Raw genomic sequence first — 24,178 nt, forward strand, 5'->3', positions numbered from 1 at the left:
ACTCCCCCTCGGTGCGGTGCTCAGGAGGGTGTTGTCCAGGCTCCCTGCTGCTGGGGACTCCCCGCTTAGATACTGGGACTGTGACGAAGAGGGCTTCTACCTTGGCTTTCAGAGTGCAAAACCTGGACCCTCACATGTTTGCTGAGCTCCTTCTCTCTACATACCACTGACTTTCTCACACTCTGTCATTCTAGTGCAGGCACCGTTATGTCAGGAGCCTCTATACACACTCCCTCCACCCTCGACCACCTGCCTCTTCAAATGGCAAGGGTGTTACTGCCCTGTCTTTGGGCCCTCCAGGGGCCTCCATGGCTCTTGAGATTGACAGCTGACTGCAGCCAGGGTCTTCAAGGCCCTGCCTGGTCCCCTGGCCCTGACTCCTCCCACCTACCCCAGCCTCCTTTCTGTCCTCTGCACTGTGGGTATTTAAACTTAGAGTTGGCAACGCCAGTAGTGCCTTGCCCCTCCCCTCTGAATGACTATTCATTCTGAAGATTCCAGCTCCATCAAATCTGGGCTAGCAGGACCTCCCCTAAGAGCATGTTTCCTAACATTGTGTTTTTCCCTTCTTATACTAATCATGACTGTAAATTTATACACAATTAGGTAATTACTGGGTTGTCTGCCTCCCCTACTGGTCTGTATGCTTCGTTGGGTTAAAGGCCATGTCTGGTTTTGCCCACTATTTTATCCCCAAATCCTAGCATGGTTCCTGGCATTCAGCAAATGTTTTCTGAATGAATGAATAAACAATCCATACTATAATGAGTACATGATGTACACCTTTTAACCAGGTTGTCCAGTGGTAGTAGAACTAGTTGCTATAAATGGAATAATTAAAATACAAGAACGGAGAAGCCTTAGTGAGCTTGGCCAGGGGCAGATGTGGGTGGATGCTGGAGGCTGGAAGGGAAGTGGATTTGAAAAGCGATCCTGGGCCAGACCAGAGCATCTTGGGGCACCATGCAGTGGGGTACAGTCTCCGTGTGATGGGTTAGCAGGAACGACTGATGCTTCTGGAGCAAGCTGAGTGGTCTAGCTGTGTTACGTAGCACAGATTTTCAAGCAGGATGCTGAGCTCCAGGGAACCGCTATGAGGGATTTGCAAGGCTGTTGTTGTTCTGGTACTGTGGTAGGAAAATGGTGCCTCCGTGCTCACTCCATCTCTGAACCTGTGCAAGATGAGGTTTGTTCCCTTTCCAACCAGAGTAAATCCCCAAGAAGGAATGAGGCTCTGGTTCTTCGGCTTTTCATTACAGACCTGAAGGGAGACTTGGTTAGTGAGAAAATGATCTCTGAAGACAGAGGTGTTTTAAATTAGCTAGTGAATACTGGCTTAATTACAATTTATCATAAATGCCATTTTAGAATCAGAAGCCTCTTGAGATGTGCTTATCTTCACTCTAGAGTGTGTTATTCAAGATTTTATGCCTTGTAAATGTCCCCTCTGCAAGCAGACCCCAAATCCAAATGCAGGTGGTGACAGAAGACCTTCCCTGGTGGCTCTGGCTCTGCAGCAGAGAACCCAAGGTGGATGCATAAGGGGACTCTCGCAGAGAGCTCTGAATTGGTTCCCAGCACTACCCTCTCTTCATTCACCGTGTCCTCCTGAGCTCATGCACACATCCTGAGCATTATTAGGTGCAAAGATGCCGTGTCCAGCCCTGCCTGAAGACATCCTGATCCCAGCCCCTTTCTCCAGGGACCACCCACTCCATTCATTTGCTGACAGCTGGGGACAGGCAGCCTGCTGTGAGCCACCTGTTACCTGGTGTCTAGACTACACGTCCTGTGCCTTCCTTTTTTCCCTCCCTCTACTTACTGTCTGGTAGGCAGTAAATAGAGTTCAACGCCTCCACGCAAGTCATCTTTCATCTAATAGTTTAGATGAGGAACGTAGCTAATCTCTCCCGTGGGTAAGGTGATGATGTCCTGGGGAAATGAACTTCAGTGCTCCAAGGGTCAATTTCCTCATGTGGAAAATGGGGTAGGAAGAGCAGTTGGTAGCCATCTTGCATAGTACGTGGCCCGTTGCAAGTGTTCCAGAAATGGCAGCCTCTGCTGCTGTCATCATCATCATTATACTTTGATTTCTGTCATATCATTTTCTTCTTCTTAATATCTCCAACAAAGACTTGAAAATGATTTATTCCAGGGTAATAAGAGTGATGAGGAGGGAGAAATGGGAATTTCTCCACAAAATTTAAAGTATGTTAAGGGAGGAGGGCCATTTAAAGTTGATATATTTAAGGCAAAACAAAGAAACAAAAAGTCACACAAACAAGTGGAGAAGTGGAGTCATTGATGTGAAATCTCACTGGGCAATTAATCCTGACATCTATCATGCTGAGGCAGTAGTCTGAGACGGTGTCCAGCACCTTCTGGGATTTGCCAAACTGGTAAGTGTGTTTCCCATTCATTTTGCTTTCCAGATCCATGCAGAGTGATTCAGCATTGGACCATGAATCCTCCTCATCCCTTTGGTTTCAGGACTGCCAGAAATTGACTCCAGCTTTGTGGAAAGCAACCTGCATTTAATATGTAGCGCGTCACTAAGTTTAGAGGAAGGGGAAATGTTTGGCAAATAAGTCTATTTTATAATTCAACACACATTAGTGGCTATTTTCCAATATATATAAGTGCTTGATAATTAGCATCAAAACTACTCATTATTTAATCTATGACCTATTTAGAATGAATGAGAGATAGCATTTACTTGCTGAAATGGGAGACACAAAGACTCTCCAGCCATTCTCCCTCTGTGTGTGGTTCAATGTGCGACACTGTAGAAGAGCTCTTGTGTGGACTCAGTCCCCTGTGCCTGCTGTGATTTCACATCCAGGAGTCACACCTCTTCAAAGACCTTTAGTCAAACCTAAGACCCTTCCTCTAGCTTGTTCAGGCAGGAAATAACCTTCTTTACAAGGGCCACGCTTCAGAAACCCAGTTGAACATGAATTCAGACCGTTCCCTTCAATGGTTTTTGGGTTAACAGTGGTTTGTAATTCTAGATTAGCCTGTAATTATTCATGGACACTCAGATTCACTAGAAATGGACCCATATTTTGTGGTAGAAAATGTCAAGTTTAAATTAATACAGTGATGCTGCTAATTCACTGGAGAATAAATGATATTGAGAAAAAAGATGGTGAGCGTATCAGGTGACTTTGAGGTCTGGAGAGGAAACCCAAGTGCTAAGGCATCCGTAAAGATCCTGATTGCTTGAAGGAAGTAGGCTATGCTGGCTATAGATTTCATAAGACAAGAAATTTGATTTTGGAACCATGAATAAAAGCGTAGTGAACCTTGGCACTGGTGGAGCACAGATTATGTCTGTGAGAAAATGTATGCTTGGCAGGAAACTTTGTCCATCTGCTAAGACCTTCACCGTGGCCTGCCCATCTTGCCAGCCCAATTTCAAACCTCTTCCCCTTTGCTTACGGGGCCTCAACGACACTCGCTGTTTTGCTGTTTCCCAGGACACAGGTTTCTTCCTGGCTCAGGGCCTTTGCCCTTGCTACTCACTCTGCCTCAAAGCTTTTGCTGGCCAAGGTGTTTTTAAACTGACACCTTCTCAGCATTCAGCTCTCTCCTCAAAGAGGTCATCTTGGACCACCCAGTTAGAGTAACTCCCCTTTCCCCTTTCCACACCTGGTAACTCTCAAGCCTATCATCCCTTTTTATTTTCTTTGTGACACCCACTTCTGTTTGGAACCTTCATTTATGTGCCCATTGTCACCCCTCCTCAGACCGAAATGTCCACTTCATGGTCTGCCTGGGTCACTGCTGAATGCCCAATGTAGTTGGTACTCAGTGAATATTCATTGGATGAACAAATGAATGTAAGAGTTGTCAAGAGTACCTTGCCCTGATAATTGGAGGAAGGGAGGAAGAGGCTTAGGTGAAGTTTAATCTGGATAGCTATAGGAGAGCGGAACTGCCTGGGATGGGGAGCAGGGGACCCACCCCAGAGCTGTGACTACTGATGTACCCCCTGATGGTAACAGAGCCCTCCCTCTGCTGAGCACCCTATGTGCCTTTTCTGAGAAACCTTTGAGTGAGAGCCACTCTGGTCAAAGAAGACAATGGGGCTCAGGGAAGCTAAGTCACAAGCCCAAGGCCACTAACTGACAAGTGCCAAGTGAGGTCTCATATCCAAGACTCCCAACTCCAAAGCCTGCATTTCACACTGGCATGCTGTAGTATTAAGATGCTGTGCAGGGACTCTTGCTGCAGAGAACAGGGATAGAAGAAGTGGGGTGATCTTCTTGGGACCTTATTTATTTCCTCACGCCTGGCATAAATAATGGCCAATGTGTATGGACCATTTTGTGTGTGCCAGTTGCTGTGCTGAGTGCTTTACGTGCGTTAATTTGCTTGAACCCAAAGGGCTGATTGACTGAGGATGACAAGAGGGGCTACCCACTCAAAGATACAGAACAGAAATGGAAAAGTGTGTGAGTGTGTTGGGGAGGATGCAGAGAGAACATCGGCCATCCGTAACATCAGAAAACCCCCATGTAGCAAAGTGCAAACTTGTTGAGGGATGGGGAAGCACAGGTGAGAGCAGTTATTTGGGTGGAAATAAAAGAAGGAAACTACAAATTCTTTACGGGTTATATGGTACATTATAAAGACAGAGCAGGGACGTGTGAGCTGCTTTTCAGATACAAATTGCAAATAGATCACAAAGGTGGTGTGGGACTCTTACTCTCCAAACATCTGCTTGTAGTCTGTTCTACTAAAAAGCTGAACATCTGATAAATTTCTGACTGGCATTGGAGGTAATTTAATCTCTCAGAAGGTAGAGGAAGCAGGAAGCAGAACTGCTATTGCTGGACTTCACGTTGACCACTGTGAATAATAAGTTGACACCGAATGGACAGGGACATTGGAGAAAATGACCATGTGACATGGAGCTCACTGTATTGAGCAGAAAACTGGGCATTGACACATACATGAGGCATTAAGGGAAATGAGTTTAGTCCAAGTGAGAGCCTTGTAGGTAGGACCTATCAACAGAGATTGAGAAGAATGGTAAGCTCGTAAAATTATAATGCAGATGTGAAAATTTGAACTGTTTCCATTAAAAGGATCCTTCACTAGGAAAAAGGCCTATCCATATGAAACTCAGATTTTAAAAAGAACATATACAAACCATGAAATATGGATATATTATGTAGCATAATTAAGGGAGTCTGAATACATGCAGGGGGTTGAGTGGTGGCCTCCGGAAAATATGCCCCAGTCCTGACCTCTAGTACATCCTGCAAATGTGACTTTATATGGAAACAGGGTCTTTGCAAATGTAACTAAGTGAAAGATTTGAGATGAGCTCATCTGGAGTTTAGGGTGGACCCTAAATCCAGTGACTGGTTTCCTTAAAGAAAGAGATGACACAGAGATACACAAAGGGAAGGCGCGGGTAGATGGAGGAAGACATTAGAGCGATTGTGTCTATAAAGCAGGAAGCACTAAGGGTTGCTGATGACCACCAGAGGCCAGGAGAGCAGCGTGGAACAGAGTCTCCCTGAGAGCCCCTGGTAGGAACCTAATCTTCCAATTCTTTGATTTTGGACTTCTGGCCTCCTGAATACTTTTCTTCTGTTTTAAGTCACTCGGTTTGTGGTAATTTGTTATAGCAGCCACAGGAAACTAATACAATACATTAACCTCCTAAGAAGACTAGGGGTGGAAGTGAAACCCACGCTCAGATTAGTCTGAGACTCCTGAAGAATGCTAAATGAGGCAGAGGGGGAGGGCTTTTCAACAAAGTTAGAAACAAAACACACACAAGTAGAAGGGAAACCTACTGCTTAGGAGGATGCTGTCGTTTTTGCAAGTGACCTTAAAAAAGCACACCTGCTCAGCAGCCATAGAGGGAACATCTGGCTGGGATGCGGCCCACAGTGTCATGTTCACCTCCTCCTCAGTAGACAGTGGAAGGATCTGAGGACCTGGGTAAGCAGGATATGATGGGTGGCACTGACCCTTTGGGCTCTTTCATTTCTGCTCTCTGCCAGTGATGTTGGGAAAACCATTTTTAACTTATGTTTTAGTGTCTGTTTTAACCCAGATATTTAGATGCAGGCCCCATTTTATAACGTTAGCATTTTCCTGTTTCTTTTCATCTCTTAGATGATGAATAATGGACAGCATTTCGAGATTTTCCCTTCTATTAAAATTGCTTGCTAAGCAAGATTGTGAAATCAATATACTGTGATTGTTTTACAAGCCAGAGGACATGTTATCTCAAATATTTGATCAAATAGGTGTGTGTAACACAGCCCTCATTTTAACTAGACCATATTCTTTAGTGATTCTCCTGCCCTTGTTCACCGTGCCCTGGGAAAATCAAAGCCCCCTTTTCTTAAAGAGGCATAATTTCAGAGCGACATTTAGTGTCAAAATGATTGTTGAAATAACCTCTGACCATCACAATTCTTTTTGCATTTCTGAAGGTGCTCACAGGTCCCCAAGGGGCAACCCTAAGTTTCTAGGACCACCTTGGGGTATGAGTGGCCTTTTACTACCCCCAAAGAAATCACAGTCAAGAAAAAAGAATCTCTAACTGGAAACTGTTTGACTGCTTAACATGTTGAGACAGTGAGTGAGGGAAATGGAATTTTTGCTTCTAATTGTGGAAAGTTTTTATATGATGGCAACATAATTGAGGCCATTGATGGAGGAGGCAAGAACCATGGAGTTTTCAGTGTCATTATTGTATTTACATCTTTGTGGATTAATTTCAGTGGCTTTTGTAACAAGGAGTGAGTCACAGTAATTATTGTCAAGCTTGTACAGGAGCAAAAAAGGGTTCCATTTTCCAGGATTGTGAGGATAAAGTCTTTCTCAAAATTACTTTGTGGTAAAAGGTTGAATTGGTCATTTTCACTCTCCGAGCCTATGATGTGGTTTACTCTAGTTTATAAGAGTTTGAGCACTTACGTTGAGGTGAGATTCAGAATCCCACTTGTCTATGGAATCTGGGTAAGCAATCTGAAAGAATAAGACAGGCTGGAGGTAAGACAATATAAGACACCATGTCTGCCTGCTGGGTTAGGCGCCATTTTGTGGGCTCTTTCTCAGACCTCTTCAGATGGGCATCTTGGGGGCAGCAGTCTGGCAATTGGGCAGGCCACTGTGGAGGAGGGATGGGGTGCACTGTGCCAACAGTGAGTTTCCTTGTCACTGTACCTAATTCACATGACCATTTCTAGCATTATTTTGCTAAATGGCTTACTATGCAACTTGAGGACTAGAGTGACCAAATCTGTCTTTATCCCCCTGGTGTAGAATGCAGGAATCTTTGGAATAAAGATGCCATGGTGGGATTTCTGTGACTTGGGGTCCCACAGGAAGTTCTGTTGAGGGTGTTGGAATCCAGGTGAATGGAATTGCTCCATTGATGACTTTCTGAATGCCTTTTGCTGTTTGTCGTCTTCTGTAGATTTGTTTAGCCTTTCAAATAGCCCTTTAAGATGTGTATTATTATCCCATTTATAAATCACAGATCAGAAGCTTTGTCACTGATGAGTTGGATGCTTTTAGGAAAGAACCTAACTTCTTGGTACTCCGTTTCTACTTGTGGAGCATGGAAGTTACTAATGGCGCCTGTCTTGGAGGGCTGTGGTAGAGGCAATGGGAGATGAGCTAAGTACGTGCTTGCACCATGGGAGAGACTCAGTAAAGATTTCTGCTCCTTCCCCTCCTCTTCCTCATCATTAACATGCTCACCCTGTTGTCATTCTTACGCTCATCATGCTGGGACTGGATGGTGATCTCCCCTCTTAACAGAATTATGCTTTATGTGGCATCATTTTGAAATAGGATCTTAAGAAGTTTAAGAAAAAATGGATGGTCACCAAGCATCCTTAGTGATCCATCTTTCTTCAACCACTATGCCAAAAAAAAAAATACTTATTGTCCTTCTTTGCCTTTGCCCTTAATTTTTATCTGTGGACAGAAGGCAAAGAGTTAGCTTTGGGCTGCCAAGGGTGAAGAAAAGAGATTTATTCATGGGATCACAAGGGAAGAAGAGTAGACGGTTGTGATGAGCAACCTTTGTTTTATTCATCTATCCATCCATTCATCTCTTTAAAAAAATTTTTTTAATGTTAATTTTGGAGAGAGAGAACAGGACAGAGCACAAGCAGGGGAGAGGCAGAAAGAGAAGGAGACACAGAATCTGAAGCAGGCTTCAGGCCCTGAGCTGTCAGCACACAGCCTGACGTGGGGTTCGAACTCACGAACCGTGAGATCGTGACCTGATCTGAAGTCCAATGCTTAAGCAACTGAGCCATCCAGACACCCCCATCCATTCATCTCTTCATGTGTCCATAAATGTCTGGAATTTCTGCCATGTGCTAGTCAAAGGGCCACAGCAGAAGACCACATGAAATGGTTCCTGCCCTCCTGGAGTTCACCATTTGCTGAACAAAAGAGGTAGAGAGATGTAGTTATGTAATTGCAATTTATTTATTTATTTTTAAAAAAAGCAAACTTCTAAGTCAGAGGTGAAGAGAATTGGAACAGGACCATGTTGGCTGAGGTCACTGCAGTGAGAGAATACACATTTTTCCTGTTTTTATTGCTGGGTTCTGACCCAGGAGAGGCAAAAGGTGGAAAATAATGCTGAGAAGGTCTCTCTCTGCTTTCTCAAGAACTCTGTGCTGTACAAGGTTGAAAGTTACAAATAAAGGGATGTATTTTTCAAGTAAGGAGTCATCAATAAAGGCTCCTGGGTGGCTCTGGGGGCTTGGGCAGGATGAGGAATCCCTGATGTATGGAGTTCCCAGGAGCTAAATGTTTGGGAAGCTATAACTTTCTTCACAGCTTGCTGTAAGATGAGTCTCATGCTGCTGCTATCTGCCAGCTCCAAGGGACGCCAGCCGGGGTTCTCTCTCACTTTGGTTTGTAACTTTCTCTTCTCTCTGTTTCTTTTCAGACCCAGCAATCGTCAATGGGGTTTATTGGTCCGAATCCCTAAACAAAGTTTTCGTAGATAACTTTGATCGTGACCCGTCTCTCATATGGCAGTACTTTGGAAGTGCAAAGGGCTTTTTTAGGCAGTATCCAGGTGAGTATCCCCGCCTTGAGAATTACGATTGAGATTAATGACCCTGTGATACTTTTCTTTCATGTTCAGGGTTAAATTTTTCCCTCTCCCATTAGGAGAAAATGAAAGATTAAATTCAAATCTGTTATATCTATTGTCATGGTCCAGATAGGCGCGGTAGCATGGCATCCGTACACACACACAGGCATTTAGATCTGCATGTGGTTTCCACATCTTTCTCGATAGAGCAGTTCATCAAGCTGCACCAAAAGTGAGGAGTTGGGGTGTGAGACACACCATATTTGATCTTTCTGGACAAGAGTTTGCTTTATTACTATTACTACTACTATAGTTACTATCATCATTGTTATTACCGTGGAAAGGAACAAGTCATAATTGGGCTGAATTTTAAATTCTGACCAAAGGGGTAAGAAATGGAACATGTGAGGGGCGCCTGGGTGGCTCAGTCGGTTCAGCGTCTGACTTCGGCTTAGGTCATGATCTCGCGGTTCGCGGGTTTGAGCCCTGTGTCGGGCGCTGTGCGGACAGCTCAGAGCCTGGAGCCTGCTTCGGATTCTGTGTCTCCCTCTCTCTCCACCCCTCCCCTGCTTGCACCCTGTCTCTCAAAAATGAATAAATGTTAAAAAAAAATAGAAAAAAAAGAGAAATGGAAACTATGAACTGAGGTTTCCCCACTCCAGAGCTGACCGCCTCGGAGGAAGAGCTCGGACTGGCCCAAGCACCGCCGATGGCACCAGCTCATCTTCAGGGCCGCCAAAAGCACCCTCAGATGGTATGTTCATCAGAGTTTGTCCATCATACCTTTGGAACAGGTGTTCCTGAGGCCTCCCCAGACCTCCGCTTTGCAATAAGAATTTAATTCTGGCTTGGTTTGAATTTTAATTAAGAAGGGAAGTTTTAATTTTGCTCACAAGTTGTGAAAACAGGACTCGAGGCTGCAATTGTGCCAACATCACAGCTGCAGAAATTAACAAGCTCAACCTAAAAGAAGGAAAAATCTCTCGGCATAATCTTGGAGCAATTAAGTGGAGACTTTTATGTTTTCATTAAGTAAGACTAGGCACCTGATGTCTTCCCACTTTGAGGCACAGAGACCGCCAGCCTCCGCCTCGAGGAGCCGTTTGCCCTGCACACAGCATCTGTCCCCTGAGACTTGCCTGCCAAGTGTCTGCTTTGCCAGATTATTCGACATTTCCCAAGAGTTGTGTTCAGCGGGGCACACGTGGTTCCTCCTGGAGCTCACAGAAATTTAAACAATAAGCATGCTAGTAAAGATAATGTTATAATAAACAGTGGTCTATTAAAGTTCCAGTGTCACCAAATTGCAATCTGTTTTGATACACTCAACAGAGAGCAAATTTAACGCAGATGTTGCTGAAAATAAAGCGCGGGGGAGGGCTGATCCATAGACGAAGCTACAGGGACCTCTTACCATCTTACCACGTGGTGTTTGGATGAGGGTGGAGCCAATAAGAAGAAACCATAGATCATCTATTGTCTCCGCCAGCAGGAAGTCCTTAAACTATGGTCATGAGGAAATTTGAAAAAAAAAAACGGGGGGGTGGGGTGCAGTAGACATCTCAGGCTGCCATAACAAAATACCACACACTGGGTGGTTTAAGCAGCAGGTGTTCATTTCTCATAGTTCTGGAGTCTGGGGAGCCTAAGATCAAGGTGCTGGCAGACTTGGTTCTTGGTGAGAGCCCTCTTTCTGGCTTGCAGATGGCTACCTTCTCCTTGTAGCTGCACATGGTAGGGAGCCAAAGCTCAGGTATTTCTTACTCTTCCTAGAAGGGCACTAATCCCACCATGGGAGCTCCATCCTTCTGATCTCATCTAAACCTAAGTACCTCCGGAAGGCCTCACCTCTGCATACTGTCACACAGGGTCATGTTAGTTTTCAACCTATGAATTTGGTGGCAGGGACAAACATCCAGTTCATAACAAAAGGACATCCTCATGAAGGGTGTGTCTAACAGGGGAAATGAATTTATGTACAAGGTTTTTAATCAGTCAGAGCCATCGACTCAGAAATACTTACCATGTTTGTGACATTTGTGGCAGAATTTTAACTTTGTAAAATTCCTGCATCTTTTCTGTGCTAGTAAAGACACGAGTCATGGTCCTATGGTGTCTCACTGCCCTATTAATGTCTTGTGGTCACTCAGTGCTTGGTTCTGAACAGAAAACACACCTCTTGTCTCTTGGACACAAAATGATTGTTAGAAGAATGACTCATGGACATTTTTTTTGCTAGGATTTTTTATCTTCAGGAAACTTCGTTCCATGTTTAGAGTGGTATAATAGTATGAATCAGTGGTAAGTCTGCATGTTCTTAAAGAGAAGGGATATTTCTTCATTCTTCATTCAGTGTGTGCTGAGTTCTTGTTTTGTTCTAAGCACTATGGGAGGCTAAAATGGTGAACTTAATAGAAAAGGTCTCTGCCCTCATGAAGTTCCCTCTTGTGGGAAAATGCATTCCTCAGGATTTTGGTTGCAAGTGACAGAAACTGCATTCTAGCTAGCTCTGGCAAGGAATACATTTATTGGCTCAGGTAACTTGAATTCTAGGGAATGTGCTGTTTTGAGACATGGTTGGATCCAGTATTCAGCATTGTCATTTGGATTTTGAATCTTGCCTTCCCTCTTTCCTCTCCACCTTCCTCTATTTTGACCATGTTTCACTGGCAGGTGATCTCCTAGTGATGGGGAATATGGCTGTGTGCTTGCAGGATTATTTCTCACTATGGTCCCAGAGGAAGAGAGAGCATCTGTCCTAGTGGCTTAGATGTAAGACCAAGGATTATTCTGGTCTGGGTCACATGCCCACAGCCTCAAGTGAGGGAGACTGGACAGTGGTAGAGCTAGCCATCTGAAACCATGGGGATTGATCAGGATTACATTACTGTGGCCTTGCCTGGCGGGGATCCCCAAAGAAAGGAACAGGGAACATGAGGGAGACAGACAGGTGAACAGGTCATGATGGTACAGTGTGTTTAATGCTAACATGGGGGAAATAGAAGGTGCTAGAGGATCACTAAGAAGGAGGACAATCTCAACTTCTGTAGGTGGGAGCATGGAGTTCTCAGAAGGGGGATTTTAGTCAACATCAACCTAATAAAGTACCTGGGATGATGTTGTCTCTTTCTGAATAGATTTACACAGGCCTTTACAAGTTCAGTGTAGGGCCTTTAGCCATGTGACAACACTTCCATGTTCTGTCTTTTGGATGATATAAGTGTTCTATATCTATAGCACCTGTTATGGTAACCAACGGCCACATGTGGCTATTGAGCATGTGAGATGTGCCTAGCAAAGACAGGGGAACTAAAATATGAGTTTTATTTAACTTCAGTTAACTTAAATCTAAAATTAAACAGCCACATGTGGCTAGTAGCTGGCATGTTCAGCTGTGTAACTCTATGGGTAAAGACTTTTGTAGTCTGATACCCAGTTTCCAAGGTACTGGCCTACTTTTAGATCCTGTATTACAAAAAGGTCTCACTGAGCAGAGAGAGAACTCTGGTTAGGCTCTTCTGAACAGCAACAGCCACAACAGCAACAAAATACAGATAACGGGTCTTTGAGCTCTGCAGGATTTGTTACTCAGGCCTTATCAAAGCTCTGCTTATTTCATTATCATCCTTGGGCGTCTTTGGGAGTACGGTTAATATTAATATTAATATTAATGCTGATCATAGTGATAGTGACCATCATTTATTGAGCACTGTCCTAGGCGTCTATACAAGCATTGTCTGGTTTAATCCTCAATAATTCTATGGGCTGGGGCTACTATAAAATGCACTTTACCAATGAGAAAGCAGACCAAGGGGTTAACTGACCAAGCCACACCAGCAGGATAGGAGGGAGTTGGTAATGGTGTTAATATTTTCAGCACCTCTTTCATGCTTTGTTCTTATGGCAGTTCTTAATCTATAAAATATGAATTCTGGCCTGTAATCCTGAGCCATCAGGCTTTCAATCCCCATCTCCTTTGCTAAGATATCTGCCCCAGGAGGACAGAGACATTTGGCTATCACTCTGGTACCATCATCAACAATAACATACTGTATAGGTGTTCAGTACATATTTTTGAATGAATGAATCATTCAGTGGACCAAAATCTACCAGACATATTGGTCTCATCACACTGTTAGTAGCAGCCCTGCCTCCTCAGATACAGTAGAGTTACTGCCTCTGTGAGAAGCTGGTCACTGGCTATAGTCGGTGGGACACAGTGACTAAGTAGGGAACTGGCATAAATACATTACAAAGCTATGCTCCCTTTCTTTTCTCTATTGCTTCCCTCCTCAAAGTCTTCCTGAGCCAATGACTACATAATTCCTTTTATCTTGAGATTCATTCCCCAACCAACCTGGGTGGGATCCCAAAAGGCATAGTGGCAATTCCAGAAATTATATAGCTCCTGGGGTGCTTCTTGGCTACGTATCAATTTCCTGGTTCTCAAAGATTTAAGATGAGCCAACTGTTATTTCTCGGTGATTTAAAGTTCTTTGAACAGTTTCAAAATATCTGTGTGTACAAAAAATTATATACTGAAAAGTTGATATATCCTAGGGGAGATAGTACCAGCTGAGACAGGGTTGCCTGATGTTTGCCTCCAAAAACACATTTTGTTTTGAGATTGGGAAAGGAAGGGCTCAGTGGTCCAATTAGTTTGGTAAATGCTGCCTCTGCTGAGCCACTTATGGAGATTCAAGATGCTATAAACAGATTAAAGGCCCACGGTATCCATCCCATGGCATAGAAACCGGTTTTACTTTTATTCATTCAACTCATGCTGACATCCCGGAGGACTTCTCATAGGACATCTTCACGTAACGCCTGTGTAAGGAAGAGCATGGTGACATGGCATTTGGGAAATAAGGCCAATGGTCATAACTGGCAATCTCAGGAAAATCTTTTGAACTCTGAGAGACTGGAGTCCCTGCTATGAGTTGAAAATTTTGACCCAAGTGCCTGGTTTGGGCAAGATGTCTCCTCGGTGCTCATCCAGTCCTGACTTGAGTCAACTTATGACCTTTATTGTTCTACCTTAGGCCACTATGCCTAGAACTGTCTCAAGGTACTGTCTTAATCCCCACTCAATGTATACCTCACGTTCTGACCAGGAAAGGCCTGGGTCTCATGGTTCCTGCTGCCACCCAGGCTCCTTTCCTTTGTCAGAGACATTCTCTATGCACAGCCATACCAGAATTCCTCCAGTTCCTTGAACTTGACATGCTCTTTTCAATCTCAGGACCTTTGCACATTTCATTCTTTATGCCTGGGATATTCTTGTTCACCCTGTGGCCACCACTTTTGTTTTATGAGTCCTACCCATATGTAGTGGGTTGAATAATATTTCCCTCCAAATTTATGTCCTCCTGGAGCCTCAGAATGTGGCCTTACTTGGAATTAAGGTCTTTGCAGATGTAAATAAGTAAGTTGGGATGAGATCACACTGAATTAGAGTAGACCCTAAATCCAGTATGACTGATACCTTTATAAGAGGAGAGGACTGACACAGAGGGAAGACAGGGGCAGAGATTGGGGTGATGAAGCAACAAGTCAAGGATCACCAAAGATTGCTGGGAGCCAGCAGAAACTGAGAAGACACAGGGAGGGGTCTTCCCTAGGCCCTGTCGACACCTTGATTTTAGACCTCTATCCTCCAGAACTGAGAGAGAGTTCTTTTCTGTTGAGCCACCCAATCTATAGGACTTTTGTTATATCAGCTCTAGAAAACTAATATACCATCATTCTGCTCTCAATTTGAAGAAGATCCTTCTTCCCATTAGAGATTGGAATCCCGTTTTGTACACTAATGTAGCCTCAGGCACTTCTCCTTTGTGACATCTCTGGTTCCTGGGATTTCTTATCCTTTGCCAGCTTCCCTGCCCAGCATGAGGCTTCCTGAGGGCAGGCAGGGGCCAGGCCTGTCCTTCCCAGTCAAGGCTCTGGGGTTGTCCCATCTGTTCCACTTTCCTTGGAATTATATCCTTTATAAGGTTTTCCCAACAGACTCATTTCATGTCAACTTTTTCAAAAAGCACCTAGTAGGGCAGTGCTTAGAAGGAGTTACAAGCCCACGTGCAGGTGCAGGGGAATGATCTCAATCCAAAAGGAGAGCACTGAGTGTCATTAATCCCTTCCTCCCAGGCCCTAGCCTAAATGCTGGAACTGTAAAAAGAATTGCACATTTTCTTGTCCCAATGGGGCACACAGAGATGGGGCTGAGATGGGGAGGAAGGACAGCAAAGTGGGGAGGAGTGAAGCAGGATCAGACACAGTCCTTGTCTAAGAACAGTCACCACAATTTAATTTGAGAAACGAACATCCGCTGAAGGTCTACCATGGGTCAGCACGTTATAAAATAATTATCGTTATTTGGGCTAAAGCCAACTCTTTGTGAAATTATAAATTGGAACATTACCTGGCCTCATCATGGGTAGAATTTCAGTGTGTGTTAAGACCATGCTATCCTAACTATACTTGGCTTTACACAAAGCAGTGTATCCGTTTTATTTTATTTTATTTTATTTTATTTCATTTTATTTTATTTTAAACGTTTATTTATTTATTTTGAGAGAGAGAGAGAGAGAGCATGTGCAAGCAGGAGAAAGGCTCAGAGAGAGGGAGAGAGAGAATCCCAAGCAGGTTCTGCTCTGTCAGTGCAGAGCCCAATTCGGGGCTTGATCTCATGAACCGTGAGATCATGACCTGTGCCAAAATCAAGAATCAAACACTCAACTTACTGAGCCACCCAGGTGCCCTTCCATTATATTTTAAATAAATTGTGTTTTTGTCCCTTGGTGTGCAATATCATGTCAGTTTTACTTTACCTTCATTGCCTAATGACCTTCAATTGGCAGGGGCTTCTCATACTTCTGTTTTCTGATTTGGTACAGGAAACTCTTTACATTAGGCCCATTTGTAGGTGGGACATGTAGGTACAAGGAGAACAGAATAAAATGATTTTTGGGTAACAAACGGCCATCTCATGGTTTTCTGAGTAATAATTTGGGAGTGTTATCTCAGACACATATTATTATTTCAGTGTGGTCCAGAAAGTTGGCCATCAGTAACTGGAAAGGAGACTCCCACTGCTACCATCTGAGTCAGGATTTCCTCCTGTGAAAATCAGTTTTCTCTTTTTATTTTCTTAACTCTAATGTCTGTTTTTCAAATCCATTCCTGAGCAGCATTAATGGTTGAAAACAATGATTTGCTATCTTATTTTTAGGGAGCACTTTTCTTTTTAAATGAAATTTTATTCTTAAAAACCAAGTTGTAAATAGAGAATGTTAACCTTGGATGTATCCCGACCAGTCTGCAAACCACAAGATGAAGGATATGGGATCCTATCTTACACATGGGGAAAACTCCCCGGGCTTCAAAGCCTGAAATTCAAACTTTGTAATGCAGCATAATTAGGACCATTTTTTCCCATTTCAGTTGTAGAAAGCCAGGCCAGTATTCCTGATGGTAAATACAAGAGTGAGGGGAAGACAGGCCTGTGTATATTCTTTTTTTTTAAATGTTTATTTATTATTTTTGAGAGACAGAGCACGAGCAGGGGAGGGGAGGGGCAGAGAGAGAGAGGGAAACACAGAATCTGAAGAGCTATCAGCACAGAGCCCGACGCGGGGCTTGAACTCACAAACCATGAGATCATGACCTGAGCCAAAGTTGGACGCTTAACCAACTGAGCAACCCAAGCGCCCCAGGCCTGTGTATATTCTAAGATGGAAATGTATTGAGCTCCTACCTGCCATGCTACACACATTGCGTTACCTGGACCCAGAGACATGGCCTGACTCTGCCCCGAAGTCTATGAGTGATGCTGCCAGGTTCAACAACTTGCGGGACAGTGAGAAATGACGTTGGCTAATTTCATCATTAGCCACGGGAAGGGGCTGGAGTCCTGTCCTTCCCTGAGAGACAAACGTTACTGAAGATGTCCCCACTCTCCAGCAGGCCTTAAAGCAACTGAGCTAAGGCCATGTTTGCTATAGTGTTCTAGCCCTGAAGCACCTTCCCTGAGCCAGTGATGGAGCATGTGATGAGCTGGTCATTGCATGTGATTTTTCACCCTGTCTGTTCAATCAGCAAAGCAGAGCAGCCTTGAAATGCTATGAATAAATATTTGGAGTTCCTGGGTTTCTCATAACTCTATTTTTCTTCTAGGGATTAAATGGGAACCAGATGAGAATGGAGTCATTGCCTTTGACTGCAGGAACCGAAAATGGTAGGAAATGGTCAAAACTCTTAGTTACTTTTTAAAGAGAACTTGTGGAGAGGTTCGTAATTCATTTTTTGCTTAATTTTCCCCTGACCTAGGTACATCCAAGCAGCGACTTCTCCGAAAGACGTGGTCATTTTAGTGGACGTCAGTGGCAGCATGAAAGGGCTCCGTCTGACTATTGCGAAGCAAACCGTCTCATCTATTCTGGATACGCTGGGGGATGATGACTTTTTCAACATAATTGCTGTGAGTGCAGCTGTTTTGTGCTTTCTCTGCGCTTTGGGTTCATTTGATCTTTTAGCAGCAACCGGTTCACATTCTCATTGCTTTTGTACACACAACATTAGAAGTCCTGCCCGAGGTGAGGACCAGTTAGCCCCATGTGAGCTCCCTGAATCACGATGTTGGAATGGCTTTCAGAGTCTGGGAAAGCAGTTGAGCACATTTCCTCTCCTCACCTCGCACTCAGGCACTGCCATCTGGAAGAGTAGCACCAGATTTGGTTTTCCTGGGGAGCCAACCTTTTCAGAACCTTGGGGAATTAGGTCTTGCAAGATATTCCTCAGACGGCTAGTGGAGATTAACTTTAAGCTGGTTTGGTCTGAAGACCATGATAGGAATACTAATCACGATGACAAAACAACTACACTGTAGAGAGCTGTTTAAGGCTCACAGAACCCTTTGTCTCAGCTTCATAAACAAAAGTGCGTTTATTAAGTGCATACTGAATGCCATTCGCTTACCCTTCATATTTGCATGATCTTTTGTTCCTCACGGCAATTTTAGCATGGTTTTTGCATTTTCTCCGATGAGGCTGCTGGGGTTGCGAGGGTCAGTGACTTGCCCAGGGTTATAGAACGGGGAGGGGGGAGACCCGGGACCCAAACAGGATAGTAATAACATGCTTCCTGGAAAGGAGCAATGGCTTCTGAATTCCATCTCCAGCTCTTTTTCCTCTTCTCCCCAATTCTCTGGTGTGAGTCTCATCACGCACCTTATGTCCCTCCTACTCTTTTTCCAAAAACTATAGCCACAACAAGCCTGCTTCTTTTCCCTGAGTACTTTACCAGGAGCTCCTGCCTAGTAGTCACCTGTGCTTTGCCGCCCCACCTCTGCCTAGGACACTGAGTGGCTGCAAAAGTCAGTCAAGGCAGCGTGGTGTGGTGAACAGAGCGTGTGCTTTGGGGTCGGGACTTAGTTTTGAATAGTTCTGTCCCATACAGCAAGCTGCACATCTTGAGGCAAACTGTCAGCTGAAGCTTGAGTAATCACATTACCTGCAGAGTTGCTGCCAGGACTACCTGAGCTGTGGCACAGGAGCCCCCCCCCCTCCCCAATGGCAGGACATGAAAGAAAGGGTGTTGTTTGAAGAGTAGTGCAGACAGGCTCCAAGCATGGCCCTGCTGTGGTCTGTGTGGCTTCCCCAGGCTCCTGAGCAGATGTGTCATCATGGGATCCTGTATCTAGGCAGCCTTCTGCATGGGCACAGAGCCTACTTTTATTGGCGAGGCAGAGGGCACGGGTGTTTAAATGGCACTTAAATGGCTCGAATTAGTGTCCTGCCCACATGCTTCTGATGAGACTGAGCAGGAAGGCACAGCTGTGGGCCACCATGATTTGTAGCTTCAGATTTTTAAAAGCCCTAAAGAAGAAAAGGAAGAGAAGGAGAACAATAGATTCCATGGGAGCAGGGGTTAGGCTTGTTTATTTATTCAACTATACCCAGTGCCCGAGACAGTGCCTGGGAAATAGTAAGAGTGTAAATACTGCTGAAAGGATAATCCCTGCAGCTGCCTCGCCCACCTTATGCCAGCTCTCATGAGTGCCCCATGTGGGGGATCTCATGGGATCTTCGCCCCAGCTCTGGGGCATGGACACAGAGGAACTGACAGGTAGAAGCTACCATCTAGGGGTGCCCGGGCAGCTTGGTCGGTTAATGTCCAACTCTTGATTTTGGCTCAGGTCATGATCTCATGGTTCATGAGTTTGAGCCCCACGTTGGGCTCTGTGCTGTCAGCATGGAGCCCGCTTAGGATTCTCTGTTTCCCTCTCTCTCTGCCCCTCCCCCCCCCGCCCATCCCCCACTGCCTGCATGTGCAGGCTCTCGCTTTCTTAAAATAAGTTTAATAATAATAATAATAATAATAATAATAAAAAGAATAATAAAGATACCAGCTAGAGGTCACACAGCCAGAAAAAGTGGCCCAGTAAAAACTCAGAAGCTGTCTGGCTTTACCTCATCCTGCTTCCTGAGCAGAAGTGAAGAGATCATAGTTGAGTGACTCAAACATCTTGCTGTGAAATTCTATGGCCCCAGGGCACAGTTCTTTAAGGAAACTTTCAGACAGAACTTTGGGTTTCTAAATTCAGAAAAGTTACTCTAGTTACCAGTCTCATTGTGAATATGCAAATGTAGCCTGATCCCCACACATCCTGAAGCATTTACAGATAAGAAGCAGCTAATTTGGGACTATCTTTCTTATTAATCTTTAATTACTCATTACAGAAGTATCAGAAATTAGCATAATAAGAAGTGCTAACTAATTACATTGTGGATCCTTTATCAGTCAGGATTTATTGTTCTGTTAACAAAACCAATCGATTGAAATAATCTCTGTAAGTTCATTAAGATATACAAACAGTGTCAACCCAATAATGAAGACGGAGTGATTAAGATAATTAAAAGCAGACATGCTAGTTATTATAGAATAGTTAAGGAAGAAAATTAATTATTTTTTTTTTTACCCCAAATTGTCCCCTTATATAAAGAAACCCATTAGAGGTCCCATTAACCCTCACTGTACATCTGCTTGTTAGTTTTCAACATAAATGATCAACTTCAAGACCATTTACATAATTATTTGGACAATTAGGAAGATACTCTGAACTTTTTTATTTGAAGCCTCGATACTAAAATTGTGAAGGCTGTCCCCCTAAGGGGTAAGAGAATGGATCAAATTCTTTAGTGAATTTATATTAAAAGCCCCAGGATGAGAAAAGGAACCACTAATTAACAGTGACTTTTACACGTTGATTGTTTTATTACAGGCAACTTATGTAAAAATTTTAAACAATCAGAAAAGTTGCTATTCTCTTGCTGTTTGCCACATATTCCAAGTTTTTCCAAGTATATGAACATACGTAATTTTTCCCCAGCAGTAGAATCCTGTTTTCCAGAATACTCGGCAACTTGCTTCTATGCTTTTATTGTAAGCAAGTGTATTTGAAGAGCAGAGCATTTCATCACCCTGTAGTTGACATTAATTATTTAACCAGTCCCCCTTTGGTGGACGTCATGCTGTTCTGGGTCTCTTTTCTGCTCGAGAGTGCTGCAGAGAATGGACTTGGGCATGGATTCTTGCAGGGTTGGGTGTGCTTCTATTGAATAATATCTGGAAGTGGAATTGCTGCACCAAGAGGCATGCATATACTTAGGTATTACGAGAATGTCCACTAAGTAGGGTCTTATAATGGTTACACACTTAGAAACTGCACAGGCATACCTAGGAGGTATGGCGGGTTTGGGTCCAGACCACTGTGGTAAAGTGAATATCGCAATAAAACGAGGCAAATTTTTGGTTCCCCAGTGCATATAAAAGTTATGTTTACATGACAATGTAGTCTGTAAGTATGCAATAGCATTGGGTCTAAAAACCAATGTGCCTTAATTTAAAAATACTTCATTGCTAAAAAATGCTAACCATCATCTGAGCTTTCATTGATGATCCCAGATCACCATAACAAATATAATAATAGTAATAATAAAGTTTGAAATAGTGCGAGAATTACCAAAATGTGACAGACAGACACAAAGTCAGCAAATGCTATTGGAAAAATGGTGCCCACAGATTTGCCCTGCAGAAAATTGCTACAAACCTTCAGAAAGTAACCTTGTGAAAATAACGCAGACTCTGGGAAGCACAATAAAACAAGGTATGCCTTTAGTACTCAGCTCCATCCGCTGTAACAAAATACCATAATGTGGGTAGCTTACACAACCGAAATTTATTTTCTCACGGTTGTACAGGCTGGAAAGTCAAATATCAAGGTCCAGTAGGGTTTGGTTTCTGTGAGGCTTCCCTTCCTGGCTCGTTGACAGCCATTCACCTTCTCATGGTGTATGTTCCCGGAGAGAGAGAGAAAGAGGGAGCCAGCTCTATCCTGTCTCCTCTCACGCAGGTGCCAGTTACGAAGCCCCATCCTCATGACCTCACCTAGCCCTAATCCCCTCCCAAGGCCCCATCTCCACATTGTGGGTTAAGGCTTCAACATGAAACTGTGGGGAGGGCGCACAAACATTCAGTCCATGACGCCAACATTTTGAGAGTTCTAAATAGTGGATTTGTAATTGGCAAACGTCCATGTTCATTCCCTTGAATTGTCTCTCTCAATCCTAAATATGTTTCACCAATGTTGCCTTGCCACATCATGGTGGTGTTTTTTTCCTCCATTACCTTCGGTTTCTACGCTGGTAAAATTACTCGAGTAAGATGGTGTATGTAGGTTTTTCAGTCTGTTGAGAATGGTTACTTGCCTCCGCCTAGAGGGAGACCCTGCTGCAGATTCTTGTACGTGCAGGACAATGGGAGGTTTGAAACTCCATCCAGAATGCCCCGCAAATCTGTTTGAGTGCCCTGTTCTTGTCAGCTGGAGTCCATTTATGGGAGAGGACATGATCATTTCACCCTTCATTATACTGTCCACTTTCTCCTGCTCGTTGGGTAGATGTTTGAGGAGACATTTCAGAGTTTCAGAGAGAAGTAAAGAATACACTCTTGTTTTTCAGTGTTGGAAGCCCATGTGCATCCTAGGTATTTGTTTATACAGATCTACTTCATCGTTGCCACTTGGTTTTCAGTGCCTTAATAAGGGAAGGGGGGAGAAGATGTAAATAGTAAGAGTCTTTCCTTGGCTGTGTCAGTCCTGTGTGCACGTGTGCGTGTTTGTATTAAGCTCATTGGCTAAATGCATCTTATATATTATACTGAAAAGCTTTCAATTCAGGTCTTTCCAGAGAGTAAATGTGAAACGATAATGTTAGAAACTGTTTTAGCTTTCACGGACAGGGTATTGCAAAATCTAAGACTGATGAACTAAATGGGTGAATTATAAAAGAATATAAGAAATAAGAGAGTGATTTTGTGCAGCCAAAGTTAAAATTTAAGGTCAAACCACTGGTGCATGAAGATAGATGTCACTGACAAGAGAAAAGGCATATTTTTCTGATTTGCTTTGAAGTCTAACTACAAGCCATGCATTAAATTAACAATATTATCATAAAAATGAGGGTGCTAATTCTGTCCGATGCTGAAATTTGAAAAATGGTTTTACAGAAGCCTAAGCCATGCATTAAACGAACACAGTATTAACTGGACTGATATTGTTAAATCAATTTAAATGCTTCCTGCAGCCTGTGTTTGTGCCGAGTTGAATAGAGAAGAGCACCATTTGTTAGTTCAACCCAGAACTTTCTGGTGCCCTGGTTTTAATTTGCAGAATTTTCTTTAGAACCGTTCCTCCAGTGCTTTGTCTGCTACGGATTTACTCTTTCAAGTAATCGATTCCGTATTAAAAGTATGAGGCTGGTATTTTCTTTCAGTGCTCATTTGTTCTGTACTACTAATTACGTCCAGTTGTGTTTCAAATTACACAGGAAGCTCCTCTAATGCAGAAGATCCCTGGGATGCCTGTACTGCTGAAAATACTGTGGGCTCATCTGCTTCATTACATAAACCCTACACATTTTCATTCGAAAGGTTATTTAATCAAAAGCGCACCCAATAATAAAACCGTATAAATATTTAATGGAGTTCCAGCAATTCTGCATCAGTTTCTTGCCCTGCATGAGCATGCCAGCCTTGTAATTCTGTGGTTTGGGGTGTGTGTGTGTGTGTGTGTGTGTGTGTGTGTGTAACTTAGGATTCTCTAAAATGTACCCACTTACTTCATTTACTTTTTGTTTATCTGTTTTTTGAAAGGGATAGAGATTCTCTTTTTTTGTTGTTTTTTGTTGTTTCCTCTGTGTCAGTTTTAACCCCCTAGGTTTGTGCCTCTTTTCCCTCCATAATCTTCTCTATATCTTTGTCTTTCATCTCTTTGTTCTGATTATTTATTCTTTCAACAAATACTATTGAGTGCTAAGAGTGAAGTGTTAAGTACTAAGGCTGCCTTTGCAACTAAAGAAGACAGGTTGTGGACCTTGAGGTTTTGTGTGTGTGAGTGTTGGGTATGGAGAGAGACATCCAGGAAGCAGGTGCTCAGGGCAGAGTCGGAGCAGTGTGATCTTTGAGGGTGCAATGAGGGGCTCTAGGAGGGCACAGAGCTGGGCAGGCTGGGGACTCAGTGATGGTGTCTTAGAAAAAGTGATGACTAAGGGAACAATAAGGTAGGGGGCTTCTGCAGGGGATGGGATAGGCGGGGAGAATGCACAGGTGAGGAGGAAGTTGCTCTTTGCAGGAGGTAGTCACTCCTCTCCAACCCCCCGGAAGTACGGGCCTGAAGGGCTGGGCCTGGTGGGAACACCTGAAAGGAGCTTATTTTCTGGACTCATTGGAAGGGGGGTGGGGAATGTGGGAGGTGGAGTTGGTGGCTGGGGTGAGGGCTGGGGGGGGGGTTGATGATAAAAAGAACGGGGCTGGATTGAGAGAGGCAGGCCAGACCAACCCACACGAAGAACTGGAACTCTACCTGGAGGCAGCGGAGGACGTGGAGGGTCAGCTGCAGAGTGATGTATAGGGACATCCCCCTAAAGTTTTCCCCTTCTTGATTAGGTCTCCCCTCATCCTCTTTTTTAGGCAGTTAATGGTCTTCTTCTGTTAGGCCTGGAAGCTCCATTGCTTTCATCCTCCAGC

At 43.8% G+C, this 24,178-nt stretch overlaps 1 protein-coding gene across 1 annotated transcript in view; it reads left to right on the forward strand.

The window, feature by feature from the left end:
* The window catches only part of CACNA2D3 (calcium voltage-gated channel auxiliary subunit alpha2delta 3), an 858,555-nt gene that overhangs the window by 376,167 nt on the left and 458,210 nt on the right, over positions 1-24,178 (forward strand). Inside the window, exons 6-8 of the mRNA XM_042979174.1 lie at positions 8,948-9,079; positions 17,270-17,330; positions 17,423-17,573. Of these exons, the coding sequence (XP_042835108.1) occupies positions 8,948-9,079; positions 17,270-17,330; positions 17,423-17,573 (344 nt within the window). The remainder of the gene's footprint in view (positions 1-8,947; positions 9,080-17,269; positions 17,331-17,422; positions 17,574-24,178) is intronic.

Source organism: Panthera tigris, chromosome A2 (genome assembly GCF_018350195.1).
Source record: "Panthera tigris isolate Pti1 chromosome A2, P.tigris_Pti1_mat1.1, whole genome shotgun sequence".
In the NCBI taxonomy this organism is placed as follows: Eukaryota; Metazoa; Chordata; class Mammalia; order Carnivora; family Felidae; genus Panthera; species Panthera tigris.